Source organism: Papaver somniferum, chromosome 3 (assembly GCF_003573695.1).
Source record: "Papaver somniferum cultivar HN1 chromosome 3, ASM357369v1, whole genome shotgun sequence".
NCBI lineage: Eukaryota > Viridiplantae > Streptophyta > Magnoliopsida > Ranunculales > Papaveraceae > Papaver > Papaver somniferum.
The window spans coordinates 40871272-40887266 of record NC_039360.1 but is presented as its reverse complement, the minus strand read 5'-3'; the positions used below and the strand labels follow the sequence as shown (position 1 = coordinate 40887266).

Below are 15995 nucleotides of genomic sequence, written 5' to 3'. Positions count from 1 at the left end.
AGGTAAGAAAAGTGAAGTGCACAGGAAGGTGTACATAATGGTACACAGATCCTGACACTAATTATCCATGAATAGAAAAATGAAAAGACATTACCAAAAGTAAAAACCAAAAAACATAGAATCTTTCAAACAAATCAAACATAATAAAAAGCATCAAGGCATGGGGAAGGTAGCTCTGTTGTGGTGACCAAGAGTGAAGCACTTTATGCACATCATAGGCCTCTTTTGATTCTCCCAAGCCTTCTTGAAACGCTTTTATCTTCGTCTACCGGGTGGAGGCACAGGAATAGGAACAATAATCCTATCACTTGGATCATAAGACTGCGGCTTGTCATAATTGGGGATTGGCAAGATGATCTCTTGGTATGTCCTGTTGTACCATTCATTGGTGAAGTATGGCTCAACAAATGAATAGATGTCCTCCCTTGTAGATTTAATGGAAGAACAAGCATGTGCGCAGGGAAAACCATTTACTTGCCACCTGTGACACGTACAAGTTCTCTCCAACAGATCTACAGAATGAGTGCGGGGAGACCTGACTTCATACAATCTTTCCATAGACTCAACAACAGTCCAAGTACGACCAATGTTGATGTTCTCGTTTAGTAAATCCTCGTATACGGGAGTGAGCCTAGTGTTAAAATTTTCAAGACCTTCTACCCTTCTCTTAGAATTCATCTGCATAACCTTCAAACTAAGATAATAAAAACACAAAACATAAAATCAAAACATGATATAGAATAAATACAAATAAAACATGTGTACAACAATGTACACACAGTTACAGAATCACAGATATAACATGTGTACAAGTATGTACACATCAAGCAAATCCATGTGTGCGACAATAAAAAATAAATGAATGAAACACTAAACATAAAACTCACCGTATCGCATCGAGAAGAGCAAAAGCAGGCAGCTTTTTGAACTCAAGAAACCAGTTATTGAATGACTCGGCAATATATGAAGAGTGAGCAGCATATCTGCATACAAGGAAAAATGCATTTGCCCATTTCTCCTTTGGAATGGTCCTGAGATAATTACCAACATGTCCACAACCAATTGCATGCATGCCCCGCAAAGCTTCTTCAAAGTTCGCTGCCGTGTAAGAGTAAGCAGATTTGTAAAACAAATCAATAACGACATTGTAATTCGCATCACCTTTTCCAATAGGGAGATTGCACTTTATGTGGTAAAAGCAATAGCTGTGATATGAACTAGGAAATGCTCTTGGAATGCCCTGCAGAAGTCCTTCGTGACGATCACTAAGGAAAACAACCGGACGATCATCGACCACTTGTTGAAGATTATCCAGAAACCAAAACCAATTGTCTTTGTTTTCAGATAAAACAATAGCAAAGGGATATGGGTAAAAACCATCATTTCCATTGACACATGATGCAGCCATCAAAGTACCCCTGAATCTACCAATGAGGAAAGTAGCGTCCAAGTAAATCATGGGCCTGAGATACCTATGGCTATGCTTGCAAGCACCGAAACAGATGAAAATCCGCTTAAATATTCCAGTTTCTTCATCAACTTCAAGTTTCACAAAGCTATCAGGATTAGTTAGCTCAATGGCTTTCACATACCAATTTAAATCGCTATACGACTTCTCGTCGTCACCATATTGATCTTCAAATACAGCTTCTTTCCCTCTACGGGCATGGTGATACTTAATATTGGACCCATAAGTCTTCTTAAAGAGTGACATGATTTATTTGGGTTTTAAAGTGGGATCACCCTGTATACTATCAGCGATCAAATGCTTAACTAACTTGGTTTTCACCACAGGACTCTTCAACCTCAAACCAACACCACAACTACAAAAAAAAAAATCTGGAATAAGTAATGTGCACCACATTGTACACTTAATAAAATCTCAAAAACAACAACACACATGCAAAAAGAAAGCACATACCAAGCAAGAATATGAATTTTACACCACAAGTGCCACCCAAAAAGCCTACAATAAGTAATGTGCACCACAATGTACACCTAAAACAAGTCTACATATTAAAACCTAAAAATCAATAACATGGATCAAAAAAACAAGTGAACACCACTAACCTGTGAATAACGTTAGAATCTTTCAGCACAAACCGAGAAATGTCACCATTCACAGGCCCAAAGTGAATCCTCCAACCACAACCATCTTCTTCGCACTTTGCAGTAAAACGAGTCTTGTCGTTTTTAAGAATAAGAATCTTGTAACCAGTACACATCTTGTATTGATCAACAACAATCCTTACAGCTTTAACACCACCCACAAATTCTCTACCAATATTGTCAAAAACATAACGCCATTCATCGATAATGAGAGGCTTGGCCTTGTCCGCGTCATGATCGACCACCCTTACAAGCTTAGGAATTTCACTTACACAAGAGTTTGAAGTACTAGCACCAGAACTACTGCTACAACCATAATTAGAACGAGACAAAGACCTTGAACTAGTGCTACAACCAGTATGCTTCGGAATCACATCAACATTCAAATAGAAATCTTCATTGTTCATTTGAATAAGAAGAGAAACTAAACCTTGAAGTTGTATATCACCTTGTATAAAAACTACTTGATTAGTATCCATATAGGAAAAACGTATACTCAAAGGGGACAAAGACCTCCACTGCTTACAGGTAAAATGCTTCAATTCATCAACGGTGATTAAAGTATTAACACGAAACGCAGAAGAATGTTCACCACGATTCAAAACAACATGAACAAACTTCTCAGACATATTTGATACACCTGCATATAACAAAATATATAATAATAGTTTCAGATTCGCATAACCTAAAACTTGAAGAGTGTACAGGAAAGTACACATTTATTCGATGGAAAAAAATCAAATAACAGTAAACTTCAAATCAAAACTATTCCATCGATTAGTCGAAGATATAACAAAAGCTTCAGAATCTTACTAGAACACATAATTGAATAAACCAAAAGCATATGATCTAATATCAGTTCGATTTCATATCATGCATCATAACACCAAACACCAAAAAACAGTAATCAAAATCATTCCCCGAAAATCAAAAGCTAAAATACACCAAAAATCAAATCAATAACATACAAACAATAAGATGTAACAGATTGAATTCATATCATCAACTGATAAAATAAAAGAAAAACAAACTAAATATCAGAAAAGAGATTCAACGATGAAGCAAAAACAGAACTAACCTGAATTTGAATTCCGTTAAATATCAGGAATTCGTGAAATCCAACATAACCTCTATGAAACTGTTAAATCGCTGTTACTTGTAAAGTTGAATTCTGGATCATCTATCTCTGAAATCTGACGTGAATTCAAATCTCTAGTCCAAAAAAAATCCCGCAACTACACTTTACCAGTAATCTGAAGTTGAATCGCAACCAAATTTCTCTCTGAAACTGTTAAATCGCCTACGAATTTCTTCTCTGTCCGGCTCCCAGTTTTGAACTCATGTTTGAGATCTGAAATTTTCGATTTCAAATCCTCGTTTTATGTATGGAATGGTCTCAAGGGTAGTTACGGGATATTGGAAATACAGAAAAATCGGGATCCGTCACAATTTTGGACTAACTCGTCCATAGTACGGTGACACATAATACTAGGAGAGATGCCTAACTTGAACGATTTATCGACCAACAACGGGTGTTGCTCCCAATTTAAGTTTACTGTTACTGATTGGTTGCTTAACAGCTAGAAAATGAATATATTGAGTAGAGTTTGATTCGAACGTTGTAAAATGTTAAAGCATTTAGGAAATGGTGTTCTTGAATGTGCGGTTGCATTTGGTTTTCTGAAGGGTTAATGATCTTTTCATTTGTATGGGTCTAAGTCGTAACCAATACTTGTACTCTTCACTCCATCACAATCGTGCGTATCATCCATCTTCTTCAAAGCTTTACTCCTTTACTGTTCAAGACGATGACAAGTGGCACTCCATATCATGAAATGAATCCCACTAACTTTCTGTCTAGAGTCTATGGACTGTACTGATGAAAATAGATAGATGGAGACATGCTTTTTTCCTACTCAGTATTAGCTAATTTAGCTTTAGCTTCTGCTCACAGCAGTAGTAGTATTAAGTTGTTGTGTCTCGTCTTTTCTTTAGTTTCTTTCTTTCTCTGAATTTGTTTCTTTTGGGTTTAAATGTGAGAGTAGCTACATGTCTTACATAAGAATCGTTGATTTTATTGAACATTATCATCAGGTCAGGTGAGTGAGTACATTTAAGCCCTTTGCTAGGTGAGTGAGAAAAGGAGAGATTTGTTTTGTTGTTTCGTTGATTTCAGAAAAGGAATTAACCCTCTTTTGAAATTCTGTTATCTCAATCATTCTTGTTAGGTATAAATAACATCACTATTAACGTTTTTCGTATTTACGCATTATAAATCGACCAGATTTTATCCCTTGACATTGTCATTACTATCACCTGTTGAATTCCATGCAACCAAGTACTGAATTGCAAAGATGTTTCCTGCTCTATGAGGGAATGGAATAGAATCACTACTAATCCTATTCATAATTCCCCCTAATGGGTCTAAAATCACATATCCTTTCGGCTCATTGATATCGGTTCTTTTACATAGTCCAATTCCACTGAATTGCTTGTCTCGTTTAGTTCAATACATTATCTTATTGTTATGTTTAGTCAATGATAAAACATCCAACCTTGGATGGTGATAATTTTTTGCAAATAGACAGTTGACACTGGAGTCCAGTATATATGCTTTTGAAATGTGACTGGACTATGTTTACTTCTATCATCATGATTTTCATATTACTGTATATATGCTTGTGAAATGTGACTTCTAGATAGCTTCAACCACTTAAGTAAGTTAAATCTTGTAGGACTCGCTCAATTTTGGAATAATTTAGTTTCTATCGGGAGTCGGTTCAATTAGGTAGTAATGTAAAGGAGCTGTGTAATGCGCAGAAGGAGAGTGATTGGTGCTTGTGTGTTCCAGGTTGTGGTGTTAGACTGTTAGTTTTATTGAATGATGGGGATAGGATTGAGAAGCAGATGGAGATTTATGTTTAAGTTACATTCTACAGTGTGTATGAATCATATAACAAGAGCCAGAAATTTGTTTGGTTGACAATTGTGTTTCCCATTTGGCCAATGTGATTTCCTTTTCGGTGCCATACACCTATCTATAATAAGATCCCTAGCTGCTATACCTGGTGGCTTGTGCCTTAGATGGCGATAGCTATGATGACGAATTTGTTGGAGGTTTTATTAGTTTTGGTATTAGTATTGCCTCTGTTCTGCACCGATCTTTGTAGTCTGCTAATATTATATGTTCTTCTCCACTTCCTATATCGAACAAAGACATCTGCTCTCTTTTTGTTAATATTGTTATGATCTGTTTTTGGATTCGTATTGCTGGAGGAACAGTTTCCTTGAATGCTGAACTTGTCATGCGATAGTTTAGATGACGCAATGCAATGGGTTAAGATCATTGTTTGTTGGGTTTGTCACTGTTTAGAAAACATCCCGACAGTATCTAAAATTGTCTTGAATTGTTACTGTTTTATTCAACTCACTGATCTGTGCTTGTAGAGCAACAAGAAAGAAATTGCTGATATTTATGGTTTAGAGGCAGACAGAAAGAAATGGGAGTGATGCTGATATGGTTGAGGGTAATTTAATTTCTGGTTGGAGTGCATCTGTAGTCTGGACTAGCATTATTAGTAAAGGGAACTAAATGCCATTTTCTTGTCTTTTCGGCTTTTCCTGTATATCTATACAACACAAGAGTATATTCAATTTCTAATTGCTCATCTCTAGTTGGTATAGTACCCTTTGAATCCGCGGAAGTAAAACATCTATCTAATCTAATGTTAATAATAAGTTCTAATTCCTTGTTGGAAATCCATGAAGTACTCAAAAGAAAGAAATACTCATGTTCTTTGGCAGGAAAAAAAAAAGGAGAAAAAAAAAAACGATTATACCCGCCACCCACCCTATCCGCTGTAGCAGCGGGTAGAGTGGTGGGTAAAGTTTTCTTACTCGCCATTTAACGGGTAGGATGACGGGTAAAGATTTCTTACCCGCTATTCAGTGGGTAGGATGGTGAAATAGGCCATATCCTACCTCTATCCATTCCATTTATTACATCAGTATGATATAGAAAGGGGAAGAGACAGAGAAGTGAAGTCGAGGGAAAGAAAACAGGAACGGGGAAGAGAGGGAGAGAGAGTGTGAACTATGAAGGGACACTCTCTCTCCCTCTCTTTCCCGTTCTCTCCCTTGGCCTCACTTCTCTGTCTCCACTAGTTTGCTTCTTTGAGATCTATAATCTAACTGAATCAAGGTCTTTGGGCATTTCCCGTTCACAAGATGGAAAGTTGGGTCACGTAATTAACTAATTAAGGGTGCGTGTTCGTCTAAGTTTTCTGATTTCTTTCGTTGGTTGCAAGTGTAACTGTGCAATATAGTAGGGTAGAATAGGATAATTTTAACAATTATGTATATTTCGCGATATTGCAGCATGAATCGTCTGTAGTGGTTGAAATCGGATGACTTGGGGTGGGGTATAATCAGTTATCATTCAGACTCACTGACTAAAATAAGATATCTGTTGAATATGATTAAGGTTTTGTTCATGGGAGTCATCAGTAAAACTGAAGTAAATTTAAGGAGGCTGCTTGCAACAGCTCCTCAGCAGAAGAATCAAGCAAAGCTCATACATGTAAGTGCAAAGGCTTATTGATTTAGGACAACACTATCTGAGTAATATTATGTGTTACATTTTCTTGTTTGAAGCATACTCATCGTGCTGATAATAAAATCCTTGAAAATCTAAATACAGATACATACAGTATTCTGGTCTAATAATTGTAATGGAAGACAATTTGTATACCACAGTAATATGATGTTTTAAATAACCAATCTGGTTCAGTGTATGTTAGAATAGTTTTAAATCTTTCGATATCTTCCGTCCTCCTTCAACCATAAAAAAAACACAGTACATTGAAATCTTCCTTTATCATATTTATTGTGCTAATTAGAATAAATATGTTTGAAGATTTTAAGGGAAGAGCATATTTGTTAAATATATTCTTATTTTCTCAAATCCATTTTGAGCCGAATCAATTCCTTTGGATTATAGAAACAGCAGATGAGAGGGATATTTATATGAGGGGGAAGTAGCTCGTCAAAGTTAGAATATATTGCCTGTTTGTGGTGAGATTAGGACCCGCAACTATATGTGGAAGAGTATACGATATGCTATACTGGTTTCCAACGATATGAATTTAAACAATTTGATTGGGATGCTCTCGACAAGTAAAAAAAAGTAGTTAACCTTTACTTACAAGATCTCTTTGATGAAATTGGTCGAGAAGATTTTGACTTCCTTGATTAACTTGTCACCTTGTTAGATGTGGCTAAAATTTGTGATATCACCAAGTATGTGATATGTCTAGTTTATGATCCTCTCCCACATTATGGTTTTTGCATTCAGTACCAATTTTGTCTCAGTATATTTCTTGTTGCAAGTACATGACTGATGCTCATGACTCATCTTTGCAGTATGTTGCTACTTTACGAGAACAATTGGAGCAATTGGCAGCAGAAAGGTTTTGTCATTGTTTGATTTTTATATCTGTAAAGTTAAAAGACTGGACAAGAAAGACATATCTCTACGTTTTGGTCTAGTATCTCCTAAATCCAAGTTTGCTAGAATCTGTTTAGAATTATATCCAATTCTACAGCACCCACAGATTATAAATGTTATTCATCTTGAGTTTGCAATTAAATACTTTTCCTGAAGATTCACTCTTTTGGTTGATAATGCTTAGAGTTGGGTTGGAAAACGGAGCAATTTGTTCTTCCTGATTTGCTATCCCTTTACCCGTTGTGCAGGACATCCATGTTCTTTGTTGTGCATAAAGTATGGTATAGTGCTCTGTCATTAAATATTTTGAATTATATGTATGGGTCCCTAGAAACCGATGGGTAATCATAAACACCAAGTGCTTAAGCCTTTGTCCAAAAGATTACTCAGGACTATACTGTAACGCTTAGAGCATCCACAGTGGGCGAGGAAGACTAAAAATTTGGGTTGATTTTCTAACGCACCGGGACGGAGTAAAGATTAAAACCCAGCCCACGATCAAAACCCAGACCATATTTAGTCGCGACCAAATCCCAAATCCTAATATAATCGGGCGTAAATTTAAAATCCGTTTGTTGTCAGGCGTAAACTTAAATTGCGTTTGTTAACGGGCGTAAACCAAATTTACGTATGTTGGTGGGGCGGAATTTAAATTTACGTTTGTTGCGGGCGTAACATAAATTTACGCCTGATGAGACGGACAGCAGAATTCCGCTCGTTGCCAGGCGGACACCAAAATTCCGCCTCTCTGGGACGGACACCAAAATTCCGCCCCTCTCAAACGGACTTTTTTTTTACGCCCAGTAACTGTTATCAGAAAGATTATGAAACATGAAATGAAAATTTTCGAACGTTAGAATGATAAATTTTTCGAACGTTGGCGTTGGAGATTGCGTAGCAGATTTTTGACCGTTGGTAAGATATTTATCTTTTTCGAACGTTTGAAATTGAATGTTAATAACGGGTTTATTTTATACCTATATATACCAGATGATTTCCTTTAACATTTTCATATCATTCGTTGTATTCGGCAAGAAAAAAATAGTATCAGGAAGAAAAAATAGTTTTCCATATTTCAAATCATTTTGAAAATTTTCATCGAATCGTTTTTAATGGCACCACCACGAATAGCAAGAGGTCCAAATTTTACGACAATCGAAGATGTCACGATGTGTAAAATTCATTTATCAATATCTCAAGATCCCGGTGTTGGAGCCGATCAATCAGAGATTGCGTTGTGGACTCGTATCAAGGATGATATTGAAGCTCATTTACCGGATAAACCAGAGCGGTCTTGGAGTTCCTGGCAAAAACGATTTCAGGGAATAAGTAAAGAAGTTGCGTTGTTTTCGGCAAAACAGGCGGAAGTGGAAGGTGAATATCATACGGGATGGGGTCCGGAAATGACCGTGAGTATTCTCTCTGTTTTGAAACAATTATTTTCTAATATTGAGATGCCCATGAACCTAATTGTTTTTAAAAACATTAACAGCTCGAAGAAGTAAACAAACGGTTTAAGGAATGCAATCATGGAAGAAAATTTAGGCACGAAGAGTGCTACCCAATTGTCATAGAAAATATAAAATATAATCGTCGATCGACTTTTGTTTTTGATACGACGTACGATTTGGATAGTAGCGTGAATACCGAGGAAGATGGCACTCAAGTCGAGTCCGGTAACGACACAGATAAAGGAGACATAGAGAATACATACCTTCGTCAGATGGGAAAAAAAGCAGCTAAACTTTAATGAATCAAATTAATATATCCAAGGAAATAAACTTTAATGAAAATATACTTTACGTTGAAAATTAAAATAAAATCGATTACCAAAATACCTCTAATATTTGGAAGGGCCCGCTTAGTGCCTTCTGTTGTTTCCTACAAGCTTGTCGGAGACCTGCATACAATCTCGAAAAGGCACTACCGCCCCAGTCAAGGTCGTGTATTTTATCAATTTCTTCGAAAGCAGCTAACCATCCAGCATCAATATAGTTCTTTGCATTAGAAAAGAAAAATTGACCCAAAACATACATAAAAAAGGCAATTGCTATTCTATGGGCGAGGAGAGAATCTTCATTAGCCGCCACCAACTTATCTTCTTTGAAGTATGAGCTTAAATATGTAATTGTAATTGAGTTTGATACCCACGACGCCTCTTGTTCCCTGTGTGATATCCGGAAAAATCTTCTCACGGACATAGTCAAATTGGTATAGGCTCGAATCATACGGAACTACATAACCATCACCGATACTCAGTCCAGTTAACATGACCCAATCTAATGGCGTGAACCCCATCTCACCAAATGGAAAATGGAACGTGTTGGTTGTATCCCAAAACCTCTCAACAATATAATCAACAACGGCATGTTGGGTAGCGCTACACTCTATGTTCAACAATTTTTCCCACCCCGCTTTTTCAATCAAATATTTAACTCTAGGACAATGTATTGAAATAAATTTATAATAATGAATTACCGATGCCAGACATCCACGATGTTTAAACTTAAATGTTGGTGCGTCTGAAAATGTAATGTCTTCAGTAGCGTGCGGCTTATCATCTTCCACTATAGGAAACCTCCCTAACCCGGGAACGTCGACCTCCTCAATTTGACCGGTAGAGATTAAGTTGTAATCAGCTTCGGTAGATTTTTGTCTCTTGTTGGTCTTTTGGCGACCACTAAACCTCGATATAAACTTGTTCATTCTACGCACAAACATGTTAAATACAATTTCATAATTAAAAGACCAATCCACGAACCATAATAGACATAAATTTAACCGAACAAAATTTCAACATCATAAAATTCCATAAACATAAATTTAACCAAAAAAATAATTATCCAATTAACTATATTTATAACTATTTATAATAACAAAAATTCAATTAAATTACGAAACTAATTAACAAAAGATAAATTAAATTTAAATCACGTAACTAAAATTAACAAAAAATAATTATCCAATTAACTATATTTATAACTATTTATAATTAACAAAAAAATAAATTAAATTACGAAATTAAATTAACAAAAAAATATATTAAATTAAATCACGTAACTAAATTAACAAAAAATAATTATCCAATTATTAATATTTATAACTATTAAATAAAACAAAAAATTAAATTAAATTCCGAAACAGTAACAAAAGTAATAACATTAACATTAACATACTATTGGATTAAGACGTGATTAACCCAATTTTAATAAGATTTGATTAACCCAATATGAATATCCAATTAGTAATAAAGTCTGATTCAATTTTCAACGTAAAAACCCTAAATAAATTCGAACAAAAAATACAATACATGATATTATTATTACACAAATTGAATAAAGAAAGTAGAAAATACATACCTTATAATGGAGTTTTTAGGGTTTTTGTGGAGTTTTTAGGGTTTTTGTGCGGTTGGTAGATGGGAATGGAGAAGAAGAATATGAACTGAAGAGGGGCGGTGAAGAGAAGAAGAATATGAACTGTGGAAGAATATGAACTGAGAAGAAGAAGGCTCGTGTAGAAGAGATGGGTTGTGGTTGGGAAGGAGAGGCGGTATTTGTGGAAGGGGCGGTTGCTTAAGAGTACGCCCGATTTCATCAGACGGACAGGAAGAGTACGCCCTAATGAAAACCTAATGGGCGGAAATTTTGGATACGCCCGTCTCAGGCGTAAAAATATTTTACGCATGACAAATTCATCACGCGGACAGCAGATGTCCGTCCGTACAATTCATCACGCGGACACCAGATGTTCGCCCGTCTGATCTCACACGTGTTGTGTGACCGTGTTTAACTCGGGCGGAATTTATTTTTACGTTTCTTCGAGCGGTCATTTGGAATCCGTCTGATCAACGGGCGGAATTTAAGATTCCGCCCCATACGAAACGTAATTTATATTTACGCTCGATAACAGACGTGATTTATATTTACGCCCGTTTGAAACGTAATTTATAATTCCGCGCAGAAATGAAACGTAACTAATACTTCCGCCCGTCTTCATGCGTAAAATTGTTTTACGCGCGACCAAATTTGGTCTTCTCCCCATAACGTCACAATACAGATTAAACTCATATTTAGTCTTTTTTTTTGGTCTTTGATCTTTGAGTTTAGTCGTACCATTGCAGTCGCTCTTAGGAACCCAAAATATTAACTTCCTGCTTCTCCACACTTGCAGCTACTTGGAATTCACTGCTGATAGAGAATCAAAGGATTACAGTGTCAAAGAATAACATTTTAAGAAAAATGAAATATTGTAATGCCTTTTTACAGCTACTAGTTTTGTTAGTACTTAACTTTTGGATCTTTACTTTAGGATTTCAAAGGCAAAGGTGAGTGACTATTCAGAGAAGATTGAAGCACTGGCAGCTACAATAGCTGAAGAACCAGTAAGTGCATCTATTGTTTCACAACTTTTTGGGATCCTTATACGAATATCTTTTTGAGTTTTTTCTTTTATCTATTATTATTTCGCATAAGGACGTAACTAGACGCAGTCACTTTTCATGTCAAAACTCTTCACCAAAGGTAATTAGAAGAAAATGAGGAATTTCTTTGTCTGTACTCTGAAGTACGTGATATTGAAATAGTTATTGACCGTGTGAACAGGGTCTGTCCTACTTTGTTAAGAATAATAAATGGAGTCCTATCCCTAGACTCCCTACTGTTATGGAACATTAGCTCTTAGAAGGATTATCCTCTACACCTTCACTCCCTACAATACATACGACCCTACAGGGTTTCCAAAACTTTTGCAACTTTTACAGCGGCAGTTCAGTGCCCAAATATGTAGAGCTTCTTAGTTTTGCCAGTTCACTAGAGTTTTTACAGTTCATTAGAAACCTAACATATCTTTGGTTCGGTGGCAGCCTGTTTCGTCAGAATCCTCGGAGGCTTTTGACGGGGGTTGGGTCAAGGAAATTCCATTAAAGCCAGAACAAGGAACTCACATACCTTCTCCAAGATTGCGAAGGAGGTTGTTTTATGTGAAGCAATAGTTTGTTGCACTTGATGTTGATTTTTGCAACTAGCTTACGGTTTATCTAATTTTACAGGTCTCATTATAAAGTTGAAGATAGATCACGTGAGATAAAAGAAAGTGATTCATCAGCTCCGATCAAACTGGGTGCTGAAGCACATGCACATATTGACAAGCATAGGTAACTTACTTATATCTTCTGAGTTGTGGTTCCAATATGTTTACAAAACCAACATATTTCTTTGAGGGACACTCTCGAGGTTTAACAGGGAGTGCTGGGAGTTTTGATCAATGGAGAAAATTAGTCCTATTTTGCCTTCATTTGATTCTCTCCTCTGATCTTTCAACAGAAAGCTTCAAGAAGATTTGACAGATGAAATGGTTGGATTAGCACAAAGACTTAAAGAGAGTAGCCTTATGATGAGCCGTTCCATTGAAGACACGGAAAAGGTGTGTCGATTTAAATCTGATCTTGCATCAAATATTTTCTGTTCTTTGCTCTTTCTTTCATTTTTTAAATCAGATATAAATCTGTCAGCACACTTTCACACGTATCATGCATGGAATGTGGGGGTTAAGTTTCATAAACTAACACATAAGCATCTTGAGTACAGTTAAAAAGTTAAAAAAAAATATAATGTACAACTGGTTAATTAATAAGCATTGTTGTGCATTCAAAAAATCAAGCTTCTAGAAGAACTGTGCCCTTTTATGTCTACCTTTTAGAGTTATCTACCTTTTATGTCTATTTTTTATGTCTAAAATAATCAGAAAAGTCTGAAGATTTCCAGAGCAAGAATCAAAACAACTTTCTCCATTTTTAGTTGGAGGAGATGTTTTTGATGTAGCTATTGAACCTAGAATGGTCCAGGGAAAGAGAAAAGTATTCCATTCCCAGGACAGGCTAAGTTTATGATCTTGCCGTTTGTGTCAATAAATGCTAATTGGGTTTTATCAGTGTTACCATGTGCATGTGGTGTAGACATGTGACACTGATAACCTATATGAATCGTATCTGGACTCCAGAGAGTGTTTGTGGTACTGTCTCATCACTTCTGTGTCTTTTGGATCGATACTGCTAGTTTGGCCAGAAGTACCATTTGTTGTCCATCTATCGGAACGTCTTTGAAAATCGCGGTGAAGAATTTGTCTTTAACCATAACAGGAGACTGGGTGCTTGTTCGATGAGCCTTTACTTGTTCTTAGTCGCATTGCATTCAAGGTGATGCAGAATTTTGTCTGTCTCAATTGCTTGAATTATAAATCTATACTTGATATATGTTACATAAAAGTTTTAGCCTTTCGCTGTAAGTATTACTGAATCATCTGTAAAAGCAAGTCATGTGTAAAACTTCAAGAGCTAATCCTTGAACAAATTTTCTTAGAAGGATAGGGATACAAATTGCCTTTGTCATCTTCGATACCCATATTCATTAGAATCGAATATCTGTTTTATTACAAGCAGTTGGATCAATTTCAGGAGTGCTATTTTAAAAATAACTGCCTTGGTAAGGTGAAAAGAATTGGCTGCATGAGATTTTTTCTTTTGTTGCCAAAGTAATAAAAGTATAAGAAGAATATGATGGTTCTTATGATTTGAGTGAACGCAGGTACTTGATTCTACAGAAAGGGCAGTGGAGCACAGCTTGGCAAGCACTGGTAATGCAAATGCTCGGGCAATGGAAATTTATTCCCGGACTTTCAATACCACCTGCTTCACGTGGCTACTATTCTTTGTCATGATATGTGTTTTCATAATGGTCATACTTCTCATTCGTGTGACTTAGTTATATAAAACTGTAATCTTTTATCCTCCTTAACTTTTCCAGACCGAAAAGTATGTCATTCAATGCTGCTTTATCTAGTTTTTGTGTCAGTACAATTTCATGCATTAGTTGAGCACTTTAGGTTTGATTGCCTACCATCTTGTGTTTTTTTTTTTTTTTTTTTTTTTTTTTTTTTTTTTATAAAGAGAAATTGTGGTCATTTGCCAGAAGACCACAAATTCCTGGATCAAAATTTCCAGAAGATACAATTGGCATTGCTGTTTGCCTAACATGCTTAGCTATAGCATCTGCCACTTGATTATCATCTTGGCTTACATGAATAAACTCACAAAACAAAAAAATGGAGATTAAGTATTTTATCTCCTTTATTAAATTTCTATTCTCCCATTGAATGAGTAAGATGTTCCCATTAATGTTGTCGATTACTAGTTTAGCGTCTGCTTCAACTTGAATACTCGGGTACTTCATTTCCTTAGCCCAAGAAAGTGCCTCTCTGACTGCCATGCATTCAACTGCCTCTGGATTCAATGCTCCATCTCCACTGCTCCCTTTGATTCCAAGACATGTACCTGTATGATCTCGCAGCACAATACCAGTGCCCAAAGTCATTAGTGTCATGATTAAATGATCCATCAACATTAAATTTAACAACACCCTCAATAGGAGGTTTCCATTTAGAGATGGTTTTGCTAGAATTCATTATTGCAGACTGAGATGGATTAATGCAGTGCATATGAGAAGCTATATGGTAATGGATTTTATGCACAGTAGTGTGAGGGTTTAGAGATACTCCCTGAAAAACGACTTCACACCTATCTTTCCATAATATCCAGGTTCCAATCATTAGTGTAAGTAACCATCTCTGATCTTGGTTTGAATCAGCGGAGGAGAACCAGCGTATGACCCAATCTGAAACCGAGTTACAGTTTTCTCTGACAGCATCTATGTTGACATTAATGCCTCTCTAGACTGCTTGTAGGCGAAAATAATGTGTTCAATATCTTCACTCCATGTACGCAAATGTCATAGTGTGTTTCAACTTCTGAATTGTATTGACCCTTCTACTTTTAGTAGAATTAATGCCTCTAATGAACTTCCTAATGAAAAACTTGATACGATTAGCAGCTTGACTTTTCCACAAAGATTTCCAGATTCTAGGATTAATACTTACTCCATTTACTTGAACTTCATTTCCATTGTGAGTCAACAACTAGTGGTGCTTTTAACAGAGAAAATACCATCCTTTGAGGGCATCCATAACATCACATCTTCCTTACTACAATCTATGAAAAGAGATTGAATTTTAAGAGAAGTATCAGCATCAAACAACCTGTTAAGCAGGGTTTGATTCCATTGATTAGAATCAGGCAAGTATAACTCAGAAACATCTTCATAAAACCTGTAGAGATCATTTATGGGAGATGGTGGGTGATTCATGCCTGGAATCCACTTGTCCTTCCATATTTTTGTTTTCTTCCTATTATTTATCTCCATGAAGTAATTTTGCTTTACAACTTCAATACCTTTGGTAATACCATTCCAAGTATAAGAGCAGTTCTTGAATGAAATATTTTGATGTAAAAGATCTCATTCTTTGAAGTATTTGCTTCCTAGCACCT

General features: G+C 36.1%; 2 protein-coding genes across 2 annotated transcripts; one reads left to right on the top strand and one right to left on the bottom strand.

Moving 5' to 3' along the window:
- Positions 1 to 255: 255 nt before the first annotated feature.
- LOC113359341 lies at positions 256 to 1714 on the bottom strand. Its single transcript, XM_026602993.1, has 2 exons — positions 888 to 1714; positions 256 to 694 (listed from the first exon to the last, which is right to left on the bottom strand). Exons 1-2 carry the CDS (start codon positions 1712 to 1714, stop codon positions 256 to 258), a joined length of 1266 nt encoding a protein of 421 aa, XP_026458778.1.
- Positions 1715 to 6414: 4700 nt separating this feature from the next.
- Positions 6415 to 14422, top strand: LOC113359340. The gene is made up of 7 exons (XM_026602992.1): positions 6415 to 6688; positions 7531 to 7650; positions 11937 to 11999; positions 12480 to 12586; positions 12666 to 12770; positions 12940 to 13039; positions 14200 to 14422. The coding sequence occupies exons 1-7, from the start codon at positions 6584 to 6586 to the stop codon at positions 14374 to 14376; spliced, it is 777 nt and encodes a 258-aa protein (XP_026458777.1). The 5' UTR covers positions 6415 to 6583; the 3' UTR covers positions 14377 to 14422.
- Positions 14423 to 15995: the final 1573 nt, after the last annotated feature.